At 45.8% G+C, this 23932-nt stretch overlaps 1 protein-coding gene across 5 annotated transcripts; it reads right to left on the bottom strand.

Annotated features, from left to right (window-relative positions):
• Positions 1-1047: 1047 nt before the first annotated feature.
• Positions 1048-19813, bottom strand: LOC308548706 (major histocompatibility complex class I-related gene protein). Of its 5 annotated transcripts, none has more exons than XM_081120649.1 (6): positions 19641-19813; positions 10719-10979; positions 9762-10037; positions 5992-6267; positions 5298-5402; positions 1048-4105 (listed from the first exon to the last, which is right to left on the bottom strand). In XM_081120649.1, the coding sequence occupies exons 1-6, from the start codon at positions 19693-19695 to the stop codon at positions 4065-4067; spliced, it is 1014 nt and encodes a 337-aa protein (XP_080976775.1). In that variant the 5' UTR covers positions 19696-19813; the 3' UTR covers positions 1048-4064. The 5 variants fall into 5 exon arrangements, with proteins under 5 accessions (XP_080976775.1, XP_080976776.1, XP_080976778.1 ...); XM_081120650.1 differs by having other exon boundaries at positions 1048-1607; positions 19641-19786; XM_081120651.1 differs by lacking the exon at positions 1048-4105 and adding an exon at positions 4295-4396 and having other exon boundaries at positions 19641-19774.
• Positions 19814-23932: the final 4119 nt, after the last annotated feature.

The raw sequence follows: 23932 nt of genomic DNA, 5'->3' as shown, positions 1-23932 counted from the left end.
AACTTGCTCTGTCTCCCTGAATACCCTTGAGTTCCTAGATGTCACCATCACAACTGCTTGTTGGTCCTGGAAGCCCAGCCCAGCTGCTTCGGGGACGGAGGCAGCACTCAGCTTTCCCAGTTCTCCCCTCTCTCCCTCCTCCCTTTCAATAATGGGATATTTATATGCAGTCCCTCCCATTTCACTCTGAAGTTTTATCCAATCTGTGTTTTTCAGCATGACCACAAAAGGTCACTGTTAGAGTGGTAATTCTCCTATAACACAAAACCCAGGTCTATTTTATAGAAATAAAATCTAGATTATCTTTCTTACAATCCTTTTCTATGATGTGAGCTTGATTTGCTTATAAACATATGTCTGGGCCATTTCTGCACTGGGTAATTATCAAAACATCACTATTGGGCTCTATTGCCTATACAGTCTGGTTCACAGTAGGTACTACTGAAATTCATTCTGCCAATATCCATATGTATTGAGTGGCTCCTATGTGCCAAGTACTGGAGTTTCAGGCCTCATGGCACATACACTCTATGAATGGCTGATTAACTAATGATGGCCATAAGAATCTAATTTGAATATCAATATCTGTGGCAGATTATTAAATAAATTCCATGGCATTAATGAAAATATAGTACATACAGTGACACACAAACTACTAATTCCTTGTGGCAGAGAAAAATCCTTGACAATTTCATCACTGAGCCTATAAACACGTCACCATGTATACAGGCTTCAAGTCAGTGAAGCTGGGCAAACTCACAGATCTTTGAAATTTGATCTTAATTTCAATGGCAAAGGCCTAAATTGGGTTAGAACAGATTGCGTTACATCTTCAACCCTCCTTGATCCTCAGGGATCAATGACTAATTCAGTCTTTAAAAGTAAGGGAGAGGGCAGCCCAAACACTCAGCCTCAGGGGTTCCATCTGGTTTCCAACTTCCTGTGTGTGTGATGCACAGACCATGTATTTGTAGCTGTTTTGTGAGTAACAGAGTACAGGCTTTAAGATCTTTTAAAGCACGTCAAGGGGTTGTATTCAGCAGCTGATGAGATACCAAATGTTTTACTTTTTATTATTCCCAGCCCTCCAAGTTTCCCCAGAATTGTCACCTTTTAGAGTTTGTGTTTCCTGAGGTGTTCCCAGAATTCTCTATTTCTGCTATTGTCATGTTGCTCAGGAAAAACAGAGCTTTTACTCGGTTCGGGTAACAGCTTCACCTTAGACCCACAATATACCTCCAAAAGGAAACAAAGCAGAGACTGCCTCATCTTGAGGCCGAATGTCTCATTTCTTTCTTGGTTTCACTTCCTTTTCCATTCTGGTGGCTTCCCATTTTGGTCTGCAGCCTCCTGTTCCTGAATTTATTTTCCATTTGAGAAGCTGTTTTCTTAGAAGCTGTTTTTCTTCTCGATTGTTCCCACTCCCTGGCCCTGTTTTGCTTCTTCAGAAGTCTGGCTGCTGCCACGGCACTTGCCTCAGACCCGGCCCCCACTTGCCAGGGCTCCAGGCCAACCCAGCCTTCTACTCGGTCTCAGCTCCACTTGTCCAGCTCCAACCAGCTCAGCTCAGAACCTTCTAGCCCCAAACATTCTCTCGCACCAAAGCCCTGCCAAGGGACAAAAGGAGAAGTTCCTGCCTAATGGGCTCAGCGAACACTGAATTCAGGAAAGAAGGGGGAGAAGTTATTGATAAGAACTGATGAAATTTGTATTTCACGAACTTTAATGAACTAAAGACCCAAATGACAATAGGAAAAAAAAAATCCAGATTATATAATAGCTCTACAGTCCTTAAGAATAAAAAGATATCTATTAGGTATCAGGTTTTGGGCCCTCAAGATGACTGAAAACTCATTTCTCAGCCCTCTTCTCATAGCCTTTAAGAAAAATGGTGCTTCATGTAAAAACCTTTGAATTTTGCCCTTATTCCTAATATGCGTGCGGGGGAAGAGTGTAGTTAGAATGTTTGGGATCCCTAATTTCACAGACAAGGCGATGACAAGATAAAGTATTAAATAATGTGAATGCTGTAGAAACTTTGAAGAATTCAGAGTAGTCCTTAGGGCATACATCTTGGGCTCTGGAATGTCATATGACCCTGAGTGGGATATTTCCCCTCTATGATTTCAGCTGTAAGATGACACTGTTCTTTTGCACCAGTACGTGAGGACTAGCTAATTAAAATACTGTACTGGTTCATTCAAGAAGTATTTACTGGGTTCCTACTACATACAAGGCATTGTGCAAACAGACTGTGTAATATGACAAAAATTTAAAAATAGATTGCCATAAATAAACTCCATGATAGGATTATGTAAAACCTTTCAGATAATTTTAGCTCTCTGAATAGACAAACAGGGCTTCCGATTCTACTGTTTTGAATAAGTTGACCTGGTTTTTTCCCCACTACCACCCATCCCTTCCAAATCAATACATTCATTTTAGTCTATAGCCAATTTCCATCTATTTTCTAATGGTATAACCAGAGCTGCCATGTAATGTTGTGCCCTGACACTAAGGGGGCAAATAAGGCAGAAATCCATTCTATGTTTTGCTGACTAAGTCATGTCACCCAGCCTGGGTCAGTGTCCACCAAAAGGAGAAATAATCCTCCAATTTGAACAAATGTCCCATATGTGTTAGCTGTGGCCCTACTCATATCCTCAGTTGGTTCATACAGAATAAATGGGCAGAGCTGTGTGTTGTGATCAAACAAGATTTACAACAAAGAGACATTTAATAACATATGGTGTAATATCTTCACTTGCTCTTCTAAGTGGCCATATCTGGTGTTCCTTTTACACGGCCAAGCCAACTGTGGGGAAGCAAGAAAAAAACTTATTGGGGAAGGAGGCCACAGTGAAAGCCTTGGCGAGTTCCCCTGGAGCCACAATATGGATGGGTTCCCCATGGTCTGAGTGTTTTCAGAAATCTTATATCGAGGCGAGTCCAGGGTCCTGAGGTCTGAACTCATATTTAACTTACTGAAAAACATCAGCATCTCTCCTTTGTAGAATATGACCTTCTGAGAATCAAAGATGACAGATGAATAAGAGGTAAATGATAGTCAAGATTTTAGGGGTGTAGTAAGGCAGATCAAGGGGGTGTTGATTCTCACAGTGGGGCTTTTACTTACTCTCAGTGCATAGGGAATAAACATGGAGAATGAGTATATGTATAAAGGTGAGTCAGGCCCATCTACAATGAGCCAGTAGAGAAAGGACAGAAATTAAAGTGGAACCCTATTCTGATAAACATACTATCATTTTTATATTAAAAGATTGGACTTGGGTCTAGGTCTTTGTAGTTCCACTGAAGGTGAAGATATGTCTGATAATTAATGTTCTTACTCTTCCACAAAAAACCAGAAAGAATGAGATCACTTCCACAGATCCAACCAGGCATATTTCTAAGATTCCAAGCTACCAGGCAGAGATGCCAAAAGAACGGGACACTTTGCTTTCTCTCAGGCCAGGAAATATGTAAAATGATCCGCTATTCACAGGTCATTGTAGAAACTCGGTGGCTGCTTTCATAAGGTGGTCCAACGTTGTCTTTAGGGTCACAGTCATGGCAGCCATGATTCAAAGGTCTTGCATAATATATTCTCAGGATGGAAGAAAAAAGCCACTTTATGACATGAGGTGCCCTTCACTGGTGGTATTCAAGTGGAGGCTGGATGCTCAAGTCAAAGGCACTGGAGAAGACATTTCCAGCCCTCGAATGGAAGATTTCTTCCAGGTCTGAGATTCTATAATTTACTTATAAATCATTGTTGACAGATGGGATGTAGGGTAGTGTTGTGTCATGAGACATGCTATATTTAGAGCCAAATGTGACAAAGGAGTCCATCAAAAGAGCTTGAAAGCTGACAGTCTTTTTGGAGCCAAAGAACAAAGAAAACTTTGTGGTTCCTATCTTTCTGCCATAAGTGTTCACATAAGTGTAATATCCATGTCTGTGTGGGTGTGGTCAAAAGCTTTGAGCACTGGACTTGAGTCCATAGGGGCCAGAGGCGACTATGATTCCCAGGGGAAAGACAGCTGGAAAAAAGCTATCCCCAATCATTGATCTGGTGCAGGAAGGTAGATGACTTCATTGCTCTCTGAAAGAAAGACTTTTTAGTCAGATATGTGCATTTCTCCTTATAGCTAAAAAAAAAATAAAAATAAATTATGCAATATTCAGCAAAATCTGAGAAGTTGGCACTGACATTTTTAGCCTGATTTGTCAAGATTCTCTTAGTACTCCACAAATTTTAACTCAAACTCACAAACTCCACAAGATAATAAGCAGGAACTCACAGTGTGTCATTCTTGAGACAGGTTTGTCATTGTAAAAAAAAAATCTTATTTTTTTGCTTCAGCAGTTCTCATTTAGTGGATTGGGAATAGTGCTGTATTTTGTAAAGAAAACATTAAAATAACCCATTAACTCTCTGAGTTGATTTTCTAGTAAAGGGGTTGTTTTTACTTTGATCTAATAACATGCTTTATACTGTATCACTTGAATTGGGGTTGAAGTATGTGGTTATGAAGCAACACCAAACTCATGGCCCACACTGGGTTCAAACCCATAATCTGGGTCTCATCAATATTATGCTGTGATCAACTTCAGCATCTACTAAAGCCTGGGGTGGAGGTGGGAGGGAGATGACCTTACAAGACAGCAGGGATCATGTCTTTTGTATTGCTGTTATCCCAGCATCCAGTACAGTGCCTGGAACATAGTAGATATTTAATACATATATATGGAATGAATTAATGGTTTCCCCAAGGTATCAAGAGCCTATATCCCTCCCATTTCTCCCTCCCCTTTTCCTTACCCTGACTCCTGTTTTCCAAAGGTATCTACTCTTCAACATTTCATATGTTGAAAATGAATTTAGAAGGAAAATGATATTCATATGATTGGGTAAGAAAATGTTTGTCAAAATGGAAAAACTTACTGAAACAAAGGACAAAACAAAAGGTTAACAGTAATTAATAAGGATATAGTTTAGAAAAAGACAAACCAAGATCACGCTATCTTCTCTGACCCAACTTCTAGGACAGTTCACCTGGGCAGAAGCTGATGTCAGGTACCACCTATGAAACAGACCACTCTACTTGCAAGCAATATCCACCTGTGTGTTCTCTACATGGTGGGAGAGGTGTTCTTGGTCCTTCTGTGATCACAAACTGAGGCCCAACTCATTTCTAAATGGACGGTAGAGTGACAGATGCAGAAAATAAAGCTTGTGGAGCTGTGGGAGTGGTGATCTGCAACCCCCTCAGACCCTTCCACATGCCTCTCACCTTGGGGCCTCTTTCTCCAGACCAGGAGGCCAACTCCAGCCAGGGCAGTGGTGAGGACAATGGACCCAGAGACAGCTTTTATTACCAGAAGGATTGTTTCCGATTCTGAAAGCAAGCATATGAGGAAAATCCACAAGTCTTTCTCCCATTCTATGTTAACTTTTGTGTGCTTTTGTCTCTGTGATCATCAGGAAGCCCAACACCATTTTCCTTACTCTCACTTCTCACTTCACAGCTCCATGCAGGGCAATAATCAAAAACAGGGGGACAGTAGCTCTCAAAGTGAGGTCTTAATGCCCCAGGGATCTTCAAGACCCTTCAGAGAGTCCATGAGGTCTAAGTCATGACTTCCCTTTTTCTTATCTCTCATCTGTGCACAGTGGGGCTTTCTAGAGGCTACACCACATGTAATGACACCATTGCTCTGAAAGCTAATGAAATATGTACTTGTGTTTTCTTAAGTTTAATTTTTTTAAATTAATTTTTAATATAGTAAGTAGTAATAGAGATAACCCACATAAATAAAAACTTTTTGGGATCCTCAATAATTTCTAAGAACATAAGGAAGCCCTGAGACCAAAAAGTGAGAGAACCTCTGATTTAAAAGACCCATTCTAAAGCATATAGTGATCCACCCTTGCTGCTCACCCCCCTTCCTTGGCCTCAGTTCCCAGATAGCACACCCTGTCCTTACCCTGAGGGACCTGAAGAACCATTTGGACGTCACAGTGCTCCACATGACAGGAGTAAAGGTCACTGTCCTGAGGATCCAGCTCCACTGATACCCATGTCTGATATGTCCCATCCCCACTGGGAAGAATGTCTCCATAATCCATTTCTTGGATCATTTCTTCCCCATTTCTCATCCAGATCATGGAAATTTCTGGGGGGTAAAAGCCATGAGCTCTGCAGAAAAGAGTTGTAATCCCTGGAAAAGTTTCTTTGCGATTTACTCTGACCAGTGGGGGCTCTAGGAAAAAGAAGGTAAAGTTAAATACAAATATCTTATGTACTGAGCATATAATATTAGAACTTGGCAACTGGACTTCCCAATTTGTTTTCATCATTGCAGGAAACATCTAAAACCAAGAATGACCTAGAACCCAGTTTCATCAACAACAAACTTACTTATTGTGCACTTCCTGCTCGGGCAGTGTGCTCAGGAATAATGAATGTGGAGTTGAGCCATGTAACTAAGCTACACAATTTGTATGTGACTTGGCGATAAGTGATTCAGCAAAAGTTTGGAGATTAGAACCCAGTGCTCCTTTTTCTCAGTTCTGTGCTAGTACAAAGATATCACAGCCATCTCAGCTCAGCTTTGGCTCTGAATTGCCTGAGTATTCAAGATGGTACTTCATTGATTACTGTGGTCTGAATGTTTGTGTATGCCCCAAATTCATATGTTGAAATCCTAACCCCAAAATGGTGGTATTAGGAGGTGGGGCTTTGGTGGGTGCTTAAATCATGAGGGTAGAACCCTAAAAAATGGTATTAGTGCCTTATAGAGGCTCCAGAGAAATCCCTAGTCCCGTTCCACCATTTGAGAGAGGACAATAAGAAGTCAGCAGTCTGCAGCCAGGAACAGGGCCCTCATCTGACCATGCTGGAACCCTGATCCCAGACTTCCAGCCTCCAGAACTGTGGGAAATAAATTTCTGTTGCTTGTAGTTACCCAGTCTGTGGTATTTTGTTATAGCAGCCCAGATGGACTAAGACAGTGACTGTCACCAGAAACAAACATATGTAATAGATCATGTAACAGTTATGCCCTCCAAGGGGTTATGGAAATTCATATCATGGAGGGACTCCGGCAGTGATGACAAAGGGTTGTCCATTTGTGGTCTTATTTCCTCTTGACCATTCTACTCATTTTCCATATGGTGCCGTCCTTAGTGTTCCCTGCTAACACTGGGTCACGTCCAGACATGAGCCACACAGAGCCCAATGCTGTCCCCGGAGGTGATGCTTCCTGCTAGTCTCTACTCACTTCCTCACCCCACAGGGCTACCTGCCACCTCGATACAGGGAGGAGCGTGCATCTGAACAATACCTTCCTTTTCTGTTTCCTGTGCCATGTGGTTTAATAGGAGAAAAGGGCTTTCCAACATTAACAAGAAAATATAAATGTCACCAAGAGGGACTCTGCTTGTTGATAGTGCCTGTAAGAAATTACCACAGATCCTTTTCTAGGAGTGGGCTTTCACCAAAGGGTTGAGACCCCATTAGGACACTTAAGGTAGAGAGAGAGGAGGCTTGGGGCAGGGAGCAGGTATACTGAAATTAGACTTCCCACATTCTTCGCACATACCCCAGGTGTGCAAGCTTTCCAGTTTTTCCAAAGAGTTATTAGCCTTCAAATCCCAATTAAACTTTGTCTGCCTTCACCTAGTGCTGGATTCGCCCAGAATAGCAGACCAGGCAACTGGGGCTCTCTGTTTGCAGTCAAAGGCTATGCCACTAATCAAGGTGAGGAAGTGGAGACTCACATGGCCCCTCTTCAGATCTGCCCGGCCTCGGACTAAAAGGCCTCATGATTAAGGGTCCCATACAACCCCAAGTTGGCCTTAGACTTCAACCAGATCCTGAGCTGTCAGACATTTTTCAGTCTGGCAACAGTAACATTTAATTGGGTAAACAGAGACCTACAGTATACAAAGAGCTTTCATATACATTATTTCACCGCACTTGCTGTGAGGTAGGCATATCACACCTACTTATTTTACTCAAGGTTATTGCTTTGCTGGCCTAGCATCTATTAGCCCCATTTTTTCTGATAACAAGAACCCCTTCTCCTGACAAACACACTATATATATTGGAAAATTAGTCCACCCCACCCCAACATGTGCTTCTTTTAAGAAGTACCGATCTTAATCCTGCCACCCAAACTGTGTGTCCCGGTTACTCTCTCTTTGCTAGCTCCCAGATCTAGTCTCAGACCTTCTGTGCCCTGCTCCGTGCCCCAGGAGGCCGTGCTCATCAGACTGCACCTCCAGGGCTCCCTTGCCCCCAGCTACCTGTTGGGTCTGGCCTCTGGAAGGAGTACCCTTAGCAAAAGATCAGAGAACTAGAGGAGAGTGGCTGGGTTCTTGTTCACCAGTTGCCCAGCCATTGCAGTCTGCCAGTGACCATGGTCCTCCACAGCCATAGCTCTTGCTAGAGGGTTCTTCCAGAGTACCCATGCTTGCTGGGCTCTGATAATGATAGTCCCTTTCTCCTTTGGATCTAGGAGGTGTAATGGATTCCCTCCGCTGCAAGTCTCTAGGTATTTCTCGATCCCTTATTAGGCACAACCCTGATTGTGCCTCTGTAAATAATCTTGTTACTGACTTCTCAGTGAAACCATCTTGAGTGTGCCATTTAGTTCCTGTCAGGGCTCTATAACCCACAACCAGTCTTATGAACTTATCCTGATGGGCACAGTGATTAGTGCAAGGGGTGGCACCTGATCCAACTGAGGCCAACCGGAGTCCTCCTATGACTAAAAAATTTTTTTTGCAACTAGGGCTGGGAGAGAAGTCCATTCTTCCAGAAAGGTGAAGCTACAAGGACATGAGCTTTGTGTTGACTGCCACATCCTCCCCTTGGAGAAAACCATTCAAATCTTGGTTTTAATTCCTCAGATCCCCACACTGTCCAGATTTCTGCCGGACAAATAGCCTCTCCCTTTGTGCACAGGGCCAGTGTAAGTAGGTTTCTGTTAACTGCAACCATTACAGCTGAGATGGCTCTTCAGCTAGTGAGTGAGAGAGTTGAAGCTCAAGCTCTAGTTATCTGCCTCCACAGTAGAGGCTCTTGGAAAGATAGTCCATACTCATAACTGGGGCCCGATGCCTCCTGAGGGCCCGCCACAGCTCTGGAAAGCCCCACAATTAAAGACCACCCTTGAGGGAAAAGGCACATTGTGTTTAGGAGTTTCCTACAGCATGATATAGGCATAATTCACTGAATAAGATTATAAGTGAAAAGCTCTGTATTAACTAAAAGTTGACCAACTAAATCCTATTGTTAATGTGTAAAAGGAGCTTTTCACTGAAAGAAATCTTATCATAAATACTTTAGTAAAGCAAAGAGCCTCTGTCTTCTTTGTTAAGTCCAGATTTTCCCTCATACTGGTGTCATGGAAGTTACTTAGTTACTATACAACTTGTAAGTACTGCTCCACTGCCCAAAGTATTTCCCAGCTTATCACTGTCAGGAGATGGAATAATTTGTCTCACTGGATCCCCACAAAAGGAGGTATCCCTGGAGGTACTTCACTCTCTCAAGTGGAATTGCTAAATCTCATCAAGGTGTTGATAAAAAGCAACGAGGGGAAGTTTTCCCAGAGAGTATTAGATCATGATGATCCAACTAACAGGATGGATTTCAGAATAGAGTGAATATAACCTAGATTAGAGGAAGTTATGTATAGACCAAGGGTTCTGGGGGTGTGGGGACAAGGTGCTCTCCCTTCTTTTTACCTGTTCTTTGTAGAGTATCTTTCCCATACTCTAGGAATCTCTTTAACCAGGCGATACATTCTTCTTCCAGCCAATTCTTCTGATATTGTAACTCATGCCAATTGGCCTCCCACGTCCTCTTGATGATGTGAGCCACATTATCTACAGCTGTCCAGGAAAGCGTGTCTTTATCAAAGATAATGAAATCCTGCCCATCATATGCATACTGCAGAAATCCCGTGGTGCTTCCATCCTCCAGCATCTCACAGCCAATCATCCTCTGGTAAGTGTGAAACCCTGGAACACACATACAGGCCAAAAAGAGGTTTACACAGGGGCGTATGCCCAGGTGATGTGACTGGGGGTGTGGCTGGGAGCATCCTCCACCCCAGAACAGAGCACCCCACAGGCCCACCATGGCATCACTGTCTCCAGGAGGTTCCTATGACGTAATCCCATCTATCAACAGGTATTTGTGGCGTACCTACTGTGTGTGCAAGGAACATGATAATTCTTGCCTTAGGGGAATTATAGGATAACTCGTATAATGGGAATGATTAATTGATAAACTTTATAGTGCAGTGAGGGGAGAGATATGCAGGAGCCAGAAATGTCCCTGGAAAAGTTAATGTCATAAGTCGTGATGCATAAGTGAGCAACTCACTAAACCTGGCCACCAGGAAATTAGACACAGAATGGCACATTTAGATGGGAAAGGAGAAGATACAGGTCAAAAGTCTAAATGATACTGAGACAGGGATACAGGGAGCAAAGGACAAAGAGTTCCTGGGGATAACAGACAATTTGGAAGATGAGTAGGGCAGGTGGCAGGCACCAAACCCATCAACCAAATTGTCCAGGCTTTGGCAAAAGCCACAGAGAGGGCAACTCAGCAAGAGCTCACACACACTGTCAGCCCAGGGACCTCTCAGCTGGGGTGGGTGCCAGAGAGGGGAAGCAATCTGCTGCATTCACCACCTGAGTGATTGTAGTAACGCTGCAGGCGCTCCAGTTCCACCTTGAACGTCTGCTGCCAGCCCCGCAGCAGCTGCGTGTATCTCTCCCAGTGATCGGGCTCGAGGTGCTCCGCCATCCACGGTGCCCGAGGCTCCTTTAGCTGAGAGACACTGTCGTATGTGGTGATGGGATGAGAATCCACATATCCCACTGAAATAAATTCAGGGATCCCATGGCCAGGATCTGAAACGCCCAGGCGGAAATATCTCAGAGAGTGAGTCCCTGGGAGGGAGGCAAAGGCAAAGAAGGAAGACATTTAGTCACAGACCATCCAGACCCATAAGCTGCAGTCCCTTTAACTTCCCCATGTAGTGTACCATGTTCAGCTGTACCGGCTCCTCCTGAGGCCTGGCCGCTGCCTCCTCTTACAGAATCAGAGCCCCAGGAACTGGGACTGGAAAGGACTTGAGAGCTCTAGGTCAAGACTTAGGCCTTTTTGTTTGGGTTCGGAAACCTTAGGATGGAGTTTTACAGGTTATGTCAACTTGAACGTGAAGGAGGGAGTGCTGTTTTGGTTTGTGGGGAAAGGGCCCACTGATAACCCAACCCTCTGTTTCACCAATCAGGGTTGTAGGTGGATAAACTAGGGCGCCCACCCCACCCCTGTGTGCACATGCAGGCACACACACACACACACACACACACACACACACACACACGTCAGTCAGAGCAAGAACCCATGTAAATTTTTTAAAAGCATTTCTTTTCCTATTGTATCAACCACCTCTGTCAACCATTTTTCTATGCTTTCTCCACTTTTTCTTCTGTCCAAATATAACTGTAGGAATTGCGATAATCACAAAGGGTCTAAAATGAAAAACTGTTTGGCCCTCTCTGCCACTTCCACACTGAACTTCTCACAGCTCATCCAGGAAGCTCACAGTCTGGTGGAGACAGATGAGGCTGTTTCAAAGTAGTGTGATCGGTGCCCTGATGAAGTGAGTGCAGGGTGTGGGCCAAAGGAAGACTTTCCAGAAAAGATTTGTCTTAGGGGAGATCTCAGGGACAAGCAGGAGCTGAGCAGGCAAAGAGGCTGGGAGGGGGCACAGGAGGGAGGGTGGCGGGAGCAGAGCAGAAACCAGGTGTGCCAGAACAAGGCATGAGAGAAGGTGGCACCATGCCCCAAAGTCTTGCCAGATTGCCCAACCCAGTGCTCTTGTCCCTAGCACTCGTATCTTCCAACATGGCCCTTGTCACTACAGAGAACCCTGGATGGGTATCAGGCTCCCATTCCCTGGGCTAAACACCACTTAATGATGTTCATGCCTTCCTCATCATTTATAAATATATACTTAAGGAAAAAAAAATCAAAATGTTAAAAATCAGCTCACGAAATAGTTGGGTCAGCTTCTGTGCATGCAATCTGTCTATATATACTTTTTTTTTTTTTTTAAAGAAATAGTTGGATAGGCTGGATAATAGGAAATAATGAGGTTTGCGAGAGGTGAGAATTTTTTAAAAATATATTTTTATTGATTTCAGAGAGAGGAAGGGAGAGAGAGATAGACAGAAACATCAATGATGAGAGAGTCATTGATCGGCTGCCTCCTGCATGCCCCCGACTGGGAATGGCACCTGCAACCCAGGCATGTACCCTGACAGGGAATCGAACTGTGGTCTCCTGGATCCTAGGTCAATGCTCAACTGCTGAGCCACACTTGGATGGGCTGTCAATATTATTCTTTTCTGTGAAACCATTTCTGAAAGAATTAATAATATGCAGTCCAGACTATCTGTTAGAATGGATCACCCCAAGTCCAGGGTACCCTAACCTTAACCACTAGGGGAGACATGATTCCCTGAGGCGCCTTTCACCCTGCTGGAGGCCCCTTTCACCTGACTGCGCCAGTTCTGTAAAAGTAGAACTTCTCTCCCCTTCCTCCCTGCCCCTCTAGCTGGGGTAGGGACAGCCTGGCAGGGTTCAGAGTGGGCACCCCAGTCCCCTGAGCCCCTCCCCAGAGGCGGTATCCTGCACATCAGCTGCAGCTCTGAGCAAGATGGAGGCTGGTCTTCTCCAGGCCTGGGCAGAGCATAAGGCTCCCAAGGTCCCTCTGCATTGCTCTGACCCTTTACCTCCCCTTTCCCTTCCTGGGGAGTGGGGGGCAGGAGTGGGAGGCAACACAGTAGAAGACTCTGAGGTTGGGCATCTCATCATAAAAGTGTTGGTTCTTATGACAAGAGCCAGGGATTGAAGCAGAAGTACAAGTTCTATCCCCAAACCATTACCATATTCTGCCTTCTACTTATCTTTGCTTACCTTCTACCCTAAATCACTTAAGAACTGGAACTTAGCTTTCTTTTTTCCTTTGGATTTCCTGCAAGGCCTAGCACAGTGAGTTTGGCACATGGTAGGAACTTTGTATTTGTGAATTAAATCAGTGGCAAAACATTTTACTTCTCTGTTTTGAAATAATGAAATATGCTGAAATGAATATGAATCTATTTTAACCTGGAACTTATACTTCAAAAAAATACTTTTCATAAAGGGAAGGCTGGTGAATCGGGAGCAGAGCTGAAATCTAATTTACATGGAGTCTGCAAAAGATGTGTATGCTTGAATCTGTCACTGACTTTGAAACAGTTCTATTTCTCTACATCTGGAAAGGTTCTGTGGCTTTACAGATATGCAACTGTTTAAAGATGGAGGGAAAAGGAAGAACAGGTCGTGAACATTAGTTCTCACACCTTCCTAGTATCCGTCTGTGTCTTCAGCACCTCCTCTGTGTCAGGCTCTGCACTAAGCCCAGGGCATACAAAACAGGTGCAAGTGTCTGCCCTTATGGAGCCTACACTGTAATGGGGGGAAGGGAGGAGACGGGCCATACAAAATAAGTGAAACATATAGAATGCCTTTTAAAAAGGCAATGGAGAAAAAACTGCTAGGAGGATTAAACAATACAAATTTAACAGCAGTGGTTAGGGAAGGCGTCCTCAAGAAGGTGACTTCTGTAGGGAATGAGGGAGCCAGCAGATATCCAGGGACAGCAGTGCAGGCAGGGGGGACTGTGCAAAGGTCCTGAGGAAAGGACCCACCTGGCATGTTCCAAGAACAGCAAGAAGGCCTGTGGCTGGAGCTGAGGCAGTGAGGGGAAAAGAAATAGGTAGGAATTGCTTCCACAGTTACTCATAGGAAAAACCCTCACAGAAATCAAATTCTAGGCCAGAATGGGAGAGAAGAAAGAAGAAATTTGAAAAGAGATAGTGTTACTGAGCTAAGTTGGACTAGTATAAATTAGCTCCCCTTGGAATCTGGGGTTCCATTTATGACAGCTGGGTCTGCATGCATAGTAAATGCCAACAAGTTAAAAAAAAAAAATGGTACTAACATCTTGGGGCATTACTGCTCAATGGGAGAATTTTTTCTAAATGAATATCACTGACATCACTGCCACACACAATATTTACAATTCTTATAATTTCACTTTCTTATTAAAAACATCACTTCATAAAAATCTGCATTATCTAGAGTTTATAAGAGATAAGTAGAGAGAAATACGAGGTCTGTGGACAATACTGTCCAAGTTCAGTGTACTGCCCTTTTCTCCAACCTCAATCTCTAATTCCTGATTTTGGAGCGGCTCTGCACCAGCCAGCCCTGACTTCAAAGGCTGCTCTGCACCTAGAGGCTGGCCTCCATCTGTCTGTCATCTGCCTGTCCACCCCTCGTGCAGCTGTGGCCTGGCTCCACTCCAGGACATCACAGCCCTCTTCCCTTCCTTTGCTACAGGCCCAGTTATCCATCTGGTGTGTCCACAGGTACAAGTTATGCTAGCTCCTTAGTTGGGCTTCCAAAATGTGACCGTAGCTGTGATGGGAGGTTGGTGGACAGATGTTAAATCAGTGACTCAGAACAGAAGAGATAGGGGAAAGTCTATTATTCCCTTTCTCTCACGGTACGTTAGACCTTGTGATAATTTGTATCCTATGGATATACTACCTGGATGATCAGATTTCTAGTAGAACTAGGAAGATTAAATCACTTGAAAAGACGTATATTTGATCATTTTGATCTACTAAAATGGCAATTTCATATGATTCAATCTATGAATCTTCTGATTCTTTCTTCTTGCCCTAATAATTATGAAATTAGGTTTCTTTCTTCCTTTCCATGAACAGACAATCAGCATCAACTCACTTAGTGAACTGAAATCTACAATTTAGAATTTGGTCTTCTGTTCAGGCCAGTCAAGCAGCTCTCAAAGGCATTTGTTCCCTGTCCCAACAGCCTATGATAGACATTGCTGGAAGCCCAAGCAACACAACCAAACAGCTCTTAGACCAGACATAGTGGTGACTTAGTATCCTAAATGGTGTCCCCTTTAACCTGTAGATTAACTAGTTAGGCCATTTTTACAAAAGGCTGTGAAAATCACTGATTATAAAATAATTGATAAAAGTGTTTTCAGGTATTCATCCACAGGGGCAATTTTTATTTATTGGATATCTACCATCTACCATGTACAAGGAATTGTGAGGCAACGTCAAGAAGAGAAAAACAAATCAGATACTACTTCTTCTCTCCAGGAACTAACAGTATTATAGGAGAACTAAAGCATGTGACATAAGTAAATACAGTGCAATGACACGTGGCAGCAAGCAGTAAGTGCCACAAACCGGGTACTGACTGTGTGCTCAGAGGAGAGCGAGCCTGCTCTCATGTGAAGCAATCTAGAAATGCTCCAAGGAGGAGGTGACAATCCTTCCACGAAGGTGGGCCCTCAGTGAGCTACAAGGGCAGCAGTATCTGAACCATAACCATGAGAACTGCACTTACTGAACACATACCATGTGTTAGGTATCAGGCTAAGCCTTTGATAATGAGTTTCATTTACTCCTCACGGCAACCCTTTGAGATAGGTTTTAAATATTCCCATTTCAATAGGTTCAGAGAGATGAAGAAAATGGCCCAAGATCATCCTTTCAATCCACATGTGGAGGAGCCACGATTCACCTTCTGGTCTCAGACTGGAAGCCCCTCTACTTTAGACACCCAACCAGTCCTAAGGCCAGAGCACTTCCCCCTCTCAGATTGTTTCAGGCTCCCCACTCCACCACCATTGCTCTCTCCTGCCCCCTTGTGTCAAGGATGACTCACTGTCACTGACTCCCCCAGTCCCTGGAGGCTCAGGCGCTAGACTTTCCTACAAGTGGCTGTGGGTCCTGATTGGATAACCAGGTCAACAAAGTCCCTATTATTTGTTGGCCCTCCCAAGTAGCCTGATGCCTTAATACAGTCAGAATGATTATGATTTCTGGGAACTACTGTTTGGAATTTCAGGCATCTCAGGAATGAGGGGAGAAGTGGATGGCGATATTTTTAGTTAAGAGGACCCTTGGACACTTCCCAAACCATGCAGTGATGTGAATGGTTCTATGGGCAGCAAGAAATCATCTAACTACAGGAACTTACCACGGGTCTGAAAGTGCTGAATGTGACGGTTTGACTTTTTAGCTACTCTTTTGAGACCTCCCTTTTGGAGGTTACGAATGTCTCCTTTTGTATAAATTTTACTCATTTCTGAGTGCTAAGGATGCAGCAATGAACACATCAAAGTCCCAGCCCTCTGGGCTAATTTCTAGAAGGCAGTAATAAAAATTGAGAAGAAAAATAAAGCAGAGAAAGAGAGAGTGAAGAGGGCTGATCTTTTAGATAGAAAGACCAGGAAAGTCCTCTCTGAACAGGTGGCAGTTGAGCAGAGATGTGAATGAAGTGAGGGAGTGAGCCATGGGAGAAGAACCTTCCATACAGAACAGCAAGCCCAAGTCCTCGAGGAGGCTTTGTTTAAGGAAGAGCAAGGACAGCACTGTAGGTCCATGTAGAGCATTAGAGAAGAAATGAATGAATGAGCTCTGGTGGGGGGTTTTTCTCAGTACTCTCTATATATCATGACGACCATATGTCTCCTATTTCCCAGAAGAATTCCAATTTTGTTAATTTTATTCTTTTTAAATGATTCATTGAAGTTGTAACAAAATGTGATTTGATACGTATATTCTTGAAAGGGTTTCGATAATAAATATAAATTTGGACGTCAGAAAGAATGTTCTTTGTCATCTGTCTCAATCTGGGATTCCTAAAGCAAGTGTTTAAAGAGCCATGAGCTTGATCTTTAACCTAGGCCCCCTCCCTCCAGTTCTTGGCAATCCTCTAGGGTAAGACATGGTTGAGGTCAATGGATTTTAGTGAAAATAGATAGATATGCTAACTAGTCAGAAAAAAAGTCTACAAATTACTTGAATTTCTCAGATTTAGATAGATTCCATGTCAACCAAAAGGAGAGGGCCTTAGAGGAGTAAAACGTTGTCTTGGAGAAATTTCTACTTCGTGTACCTTGGCAACAGCTCCATGGAAACAGACTGAAGGCTAATAAAGTCTATAGCAAATGCCCATATTTTCCCATGTTAACTCTTTGAACTCAAGGTCATTTCTCAACAGATAATCTGTAAGTCTGTGTTTTTACACTAGGCTCAAGTGTTAATTTAGGAGGCTTATCCATCATCAGTCTTTATCTATGAAGGACTCCATCATTCATATATAGTAGATTGATATATCCATAGAATTATGAGTAACATCAAGAGACTGACCTTGGCTATTTCAAGATTAAACACACAAACCACATATGGCTATGCAAGAGAGATCCTAGGCATGCCCCTAAATAACTGTGCCCACCCACATCACCAGGTTTCACACAGGCTGAAATGAAGAACAGGATGAGTTGTAAAGCATGAAACATCATTATTTTTCATATAAATTCTGCAACTGTAGTAAATCACAGTAGCAAATTTGCAGTCATTACTGCTGCCCAAGTTCTCTATGGCTCACAGTCAGATAACTTCAGTTTCTTAGGGACATTACCTTTGAACGTAAACTCACTCAGGAGGCATTTAAGTGCCTATTGGTCACTAGGTAGTGCCTGGAAAATAAAGACAAAAATGAAGAGCTCTCTCTCTCTCTCTCTCTGGCTTTAAGGAGAGCCTTGAAGGCCAGATTTTTGTAAATTTAAAATCTGTGAACAGGAGCTATGGGAGTACACAGGAAAGAACAGTCTACTGCAGCCTATGGAGTCACTGAAAGCAACACACTGGAAGCGATATTAGAGTTATCTTGACATTTCCTGGAGTTGTATTCCAACCACTCCCTGCATTTCCATGTCTAAAAGCTCCTACTCAGGGCCAGCATTAGGCACGTATATCAAGGAAACCAAGTCTTTTTTAATAACCCTGGCTCCCTTCCCTGTCAGCATCCCTTCGCACTAAAGAACTCCCAGTCAGGTCCTGGCGGGAAACAGCTCTCACTCCAGATCAGTTACACGAAGAGACCTCACGAAGGAACCCCTTGCAGAGGTATGGGCAAAGTTACGGGGGGGCGGGGGAATGAGGCCCAGAAGCCAGCAATGACGGGAAGCCGCTACCTTCCCTAGGGTTGCAGAGATAAGAGCAGCAAATTGTGTTCCCGAAGCCCAGTGGGAGCTGGAACCATATGAAGAAGGGGCTCTTCAGGGGAAATTCTATTGCAGAGGGACACAGCCACCAGCAGAGACACCGCAGAGGCAGGAGAAGGGGGGGGGGGTGAAATACCCCACCCCCTCTTCCCACTTGCTCTCTGACCTCTCTCTCAGGGTCTCCTCGGTGGAAAGCAGCCTGCAGAAGCCATCCTCCAGGGCACAAGATGGGACAGAGAAGATGACAGACGGGTGAAGAGGAGAGCGGCCGGCACAGGGACCCTCCCTACCCTTTAGAGATGACTGGCTTTTTCATATTCCACCCATTATCAGAGTGCCGGGTGTGCACAGGCGGAGGCGCCGGCGTGGAGAGGCCCGGCCCGGGGGGCTGGGGGGCTGGTGTGCGCTTCCCCCGGCTCACCTCCAGCTGGGCCGCCTCCCCGCTGGGTTTGCTCAGCCGGCCGCAGGGCAGTGAGCCCGGCACTGAAAGATTGTCAGGGGATACTGTGGTCGTGTTACTGGAGAGCTCCTTAAGGATCAGATGCAGCTAATAGGTAAACTTTTTACCTTCTGGAAACATCGCGCTTCCTCTTTCCATCATCTGTCTCTGCCCCTCACCCCCCATCTTTCCCATTTCTGACTTAAAATGGTGGGGTTTTGCTGGATTAAACTTCTCTAGGGGCAGGACCTGTGTCTGTCTTCTTCACGGTCCTAGCCCCAAAAGTTCCTGACACGTGGTGGGCCACCAACCAACACTCGTGATTCATATACACGCTCTGGGGGAGCCGCTTCCCGGCACCTCGAGAGTCACCGCCCCCCGAGCGGGCAAGGCCGGCCCCCGACGGCCAGCGGGCGCCCCCCCCCCCCCCGCTGGAGAGAGGAGCTCAGGGCACAGGAGCCTGGCGCCCGCAGCCCGCGGACCTCCTCGGGCCCGGGGGCAACTGCGGGCCTGTTCCCCGGTGTCATGGGCCCCAAACCGTGAAGAGCCCCCCTCCGCTCACACCCAGGAACCAAGGCCAGGGCCGTGGTTTATTTTCCCGGGATCTTCTGTCACAGGTTAGCGCTTGTGGTGAGGAAGAAAAACAGAAATACACCCGAAGAGCGAACCCGCTCCACGGTGCAGCGCCCCTCACACTCTGCCCACAGCCGCACGGGCTCGCGAAGCTGGTGGCGGGAGCGGGAGGAGGGGCGGTGCGCAGGAGCGACGCCCGGAGGGGGCGGGGAAGCGGCGGGGTCTCCTCAGACGGCCCGCGCGACACCGAGGGCCCGCCGGGTGGGCGGGAAACGGCGGCGGGCCCGGCGCTCCCACGAGTCCCGAAGCCACGAGCGCGCTTTCGCGCCCGGCTGCTCCCACTTTCCACCGCGAGCTTCGGGGGACCAGCCGCGCCCCCTCAGCGGCTCGGCTTCGGAGTCCGGGGCTGAGAGAACGCGGGATACTCACGGGCAGCGCTGTGCTTCACCGTAAATACAATAAGGAGGGGAAACAGGAGCACCATCGGCCCTTCTAAAGTCCTTTCTTTCAGATTCTTCTAAACAAAACACAACAGGTCCCCGCGGACCTCGACGGAACCTAAATCCCACCCACTCGTCAGCGATTTAGAAACTTCCAGACGCTCAGGGTCCTCTCCCAATAAAAACAGGGGACCTATGCAGTGTCATCAGTTGCTAGGTAGAATAGAGAAAAAAATGAGGCGGCTTTCCGGGTTCACTTTTAACAGCCCTTTGTTGGTTCCAGGCACTGCTGGATCCTTTATGCTGTGCCTGCCTCGACGCTGTTCTCAGCCTTTAAAAGTTATCATTGTTATTATTTATTATTATTAAATTATTTTTCAATTACAGTTGGCATACAATATTAGTTTCAGGTGGCCCTATTCCCAACTTTTAAATATCTATGGAGCACAGCTCTGTGTAAGGCACAGGGAACACGAAGATTAACCATGCCTTGTCCATCAGGGAATGCAAAAGACAAGAAGCTTTGCTTCTTCCATGGGGCCTAGATTTCGCCCTGGATGGATGCGCAAGATTCACACAAGGTTCCCAGGACTCGGAATTCCCTGCTCCAGCTTCCTATAATGCTATAATCCACACGGCTGATACAGCACATATCGCTTAGACTGACTTATCATTTTTAGCTTAGGTCTATCTTCCCTGATGCTCTAGCACCCAGCACAATAAAATAAAATAAATAAATAAAAATGCTTGTTGAATAGAGGAGAGCTAGAAAAAGGCCTATAAGTGGATTCTGAGGGGCAGCCACTTTGCTTGCTTGATTAGCAATCCCCAGGATTAAGCCGTGACTCCTTTGTGAGTTGAGAAATAGCAGCTTAAGCTTATCCAGGGAGCTGGGGGACAGGCTCAGACAGGAAAGAGGAAGTAGAGGTGACTGGGAGAGATGAGTGGAGGCAAGGCCATGTGAGACCAGGGTTTGCAACCCAGCTACTTGACCTTGGGCAGAATCCCAAATTGAGCTGAGGCTCAGTTTCTTCAACTGTAAAAGCAAATCCTGGCATATATTTTCATAAAGTTGTTTAAGTATTAGATAAGGTTATGTTTATGATGCACCCAATAAAAACATACCCAGTGTATGGATATGTGTATGGCTATTTCCTGCGGATTAGGCTGGGACGTGCAGGCAGCTATGGCTGGACCAGTGAAAGCCATCAGGAGTGAATGTTTCCTGGAGTGTTCCAGGGCATGGATCTGCATATCAGGGTTTTTAAAAGATCGGGATAATGAAGGAGAGCATAATACCTAACAGCTATGTAACACTTTTCTCCCTTACTCAGTGTTGTTTCCAAAAGGATTTAGGGTGAATTCAACAACAAAAAAGCCCGATTAAAAAATGAGCAAAAAACTTGAACAGACATTTCTCCACAAAAAATATACAAATGGTTAATAAGCAGACGAAAAGATGCTTACATTTTAATCATAGCTTCCCTTTCCCTGGGGCAGTGGAAGTCAAGGTCTTGTCTGGTTTGAGAAAGGGTAAAGGAGGTTGACATATTAAAGAAAGGGACACCCTGTGCCCAGCACACATACATTTCCTATCTCAACCCTCCACTACCTCCATTGTTGCTACTTTTTCCAAACCCTTAATTATGGGAATTCTCCAAGCCTCTGTCCTCTATCCTCTATGTTTCTGGCCTCTCATTTGTGGTTTAATTAATAAATTCATGAAATAGATAATAAGAGGCTATGCTAGCCTTTGAGGTGATAATAGCGTTAACATAGTCTCCCCTCCCTCCAGGAGTTCACTTTTTAGAGAGGTGAACCAACACGCTAATTTATACCCACCCCACATCTAATCCTACTCCTGTGTTCTCTTTACTGATGATTGGAACTAACAACTACCCATTTCCAGCTCCAGAATCCTGAAAGCCTTCCCCCGTCTGCTTTCACCAACCCCCTAACGCACTGAACCAGTCAGTGACCAAGTTCACTGATGTTGTCTCTAAAGTATTTCTCGAATGTACCCCTACTCTCCATGCTATTTGCCATGAGCCTGTCTCAGGACACCCTCATCTGTCCTTTGGACCATGACCTCCCGGCTGACCTCCTAGCCACCACAGTATCTGTCTCAAATGCCGGTCTGACCCTGCCAATTCCCTCAACTGCCATGATCTACAGAAGAGTGTCCACCGTTCTGAACATCACAGTCAAGGGCCCTGATAATCTGCCTCTGTCAATCTCCAGCCCTAGCTCCTCCTGCGCCATCGGTTCCTTCCACTCCAGCAATGCCCTTTGCCGTGGCTCCCCCACAGGCCGCCATGCTGTCTCCAGCTGCCTCTAGTCACTGCTTAGAATAACCCCCCCCCCCCACACACACACACAAATCAACTGGTATCTTGTCTCTGTGTTTCTATGGCAACCTTCTCGCATTGTGTGTAACTGCCTGTCTCTCCCACTGGTCGGAGAGTTCCTAGAAGGCAAGGACCACGCCTGTTCTTTTCTGCATCCTCAGTGCCTAGCACATAGTAAGAGCACAACACATGCCAGGCACTCTCCTAAGCACTTTTCACGCATCAATTCATTTAATCCTCCTGATGTTCTACGAGGAAGGCGTTCTTATGGTGCCCATTTCACAGCTGAGGGCAGTGAGAGATGAATCAGTTGGCACAACAGGAAGTAGCAGAACTGGGATCTGAACTCAGGCAATCTGGCTCTTACTGTTCGCATCTGCCCCTCAACTCACATGTGTTTGTTGAATGAATGAATGATGGTCCCTTTCCAACTCCCCATCTCAATATGCCCCATAAACAAACAGTTCTCTCCCAATAGCTTCTTTCACATATGATCTTCACTGCTCCTCCGGGGCTCAGAGAAGCCTTTAGTCTGTGACTTCCGACTCTCTCCTCCCTAACCCCATTCAGTCTCTCGTCACATCCAGGAGTTTTTTGTTTTTCCTTGGAAGCATTTCTCAGATTCATCTCAGACCGGTCCTCATCTCTTCAGGCCGATGACCACAGCAGCTTCCCTGACTTCACTGCCTCACTCCACTGGGGCCTTGGAGTTTACATGCATTTTTATTTAACACTTCACAACAATCCATGAGTTCACCTTTTACAGATGAGAAACTGAGTAACAGAACCCAGGTTCAAACAGGGTTTGTCTGGCTCCAGGGACTCTTTCATTTCCAAAAAGACTGGGGATCTTGGGCAAGTCACTTAACCTCCAAGAGTCTCGGATTTCTCATCCGTAAAATGGGGATAATAACAGTAATTACCTCATTATGAGAGCAAGTGAGATAACAGCCCAGTGCCTGACACGCAGCAGTTGCTCAACAGTCATCAGTGACAAGTTGCCAACCTCCGGAGCACAGCTGCCCTATGAGCTGGCTGACTGTTCTGACCAAAACGCGTCCTGGAGGCGCTGCCGAACCACAGCCAGCGAAGCTGGGATACCCGGCCCTTCTTGTCCCTCCCTCCAAGGCGCTCTCTCCTGTGAGGCATCATACCATCGTATGGAAAACCCACCTTGCCGGCTACTTGTGGGATGCTCAGCAAGAGGAAACACACCCGGGTCTGCTGGAAAGTGCACAGGCTCTGCGGCTCTGCCCTGCCCAGGCTGTGTGACCGCAGGAAATCTTCCTGTTGTTGTTGATCCTCCCTTGAGGATATTTTTCCCATTGCTTTTTCAGAGCGAGTGGAAGAGAGGAAGGGAGGGAGAGAGAAACATCGATGTGAGAGAGCTACTTCCAGACTTGGGGGGGGGCAAACCTGCAACCCAGGTAGGTGCCCTTGGCCGGGAATCGAACCCGAGCCCCTTCGGCCAGCGGGCAGCCGCTGTAACCACTGAGCCACCAGCCAGGGCCACAGGAAATCAGGGGAGCTCTCTGACTTTTCTCATCTACAAAATGCGAATAACAATACCCCGCTCCCCCCAATATCGCGCTAATGTGTGAACAGCTGGACACCGAGTCAGCCCTGAAGGAGCTGTGCGACATCGTCACAGTCAGACCACGGGTTGAGCACGCGTTGCTGTAAGTCCAGGGCAAGACGATTTATAAATCACAGTATCAAAATCAAGCATTAAAAGTACGCGGAGGAAAGGTAACAGGATTGTGCCCATCAGGAGCTATTCCCGCAACCCGCCTGTCTCCTTAAGAGAAGCGGCTCCGCCCCGAGCCCTGGGAGGCGGGCGGAGGACAGGCCCGCCCTTCCCCCTCGCCCCTCGCCCCGCCTCCGCGTCCGCCGGCGACGCCCAGGCCCCGCCCACGAGGGGGCGGGACATGCC

This window comes from Miniopterus schreibersii (genome assembly GCF_964146895.1).
Source record: "Miniopterus schreibersii genome assembly, chromosome: 19".
Lineage (NCBI taxonomy): Eukaryota > Metazoa > Chordata > Mammalia > Chiroptera > Miniopteridae > Miniopterus > Miniopterus schreibersii.
This window is presented reverse-complemented; position numbering and strand designations above follow the sequence as displayed.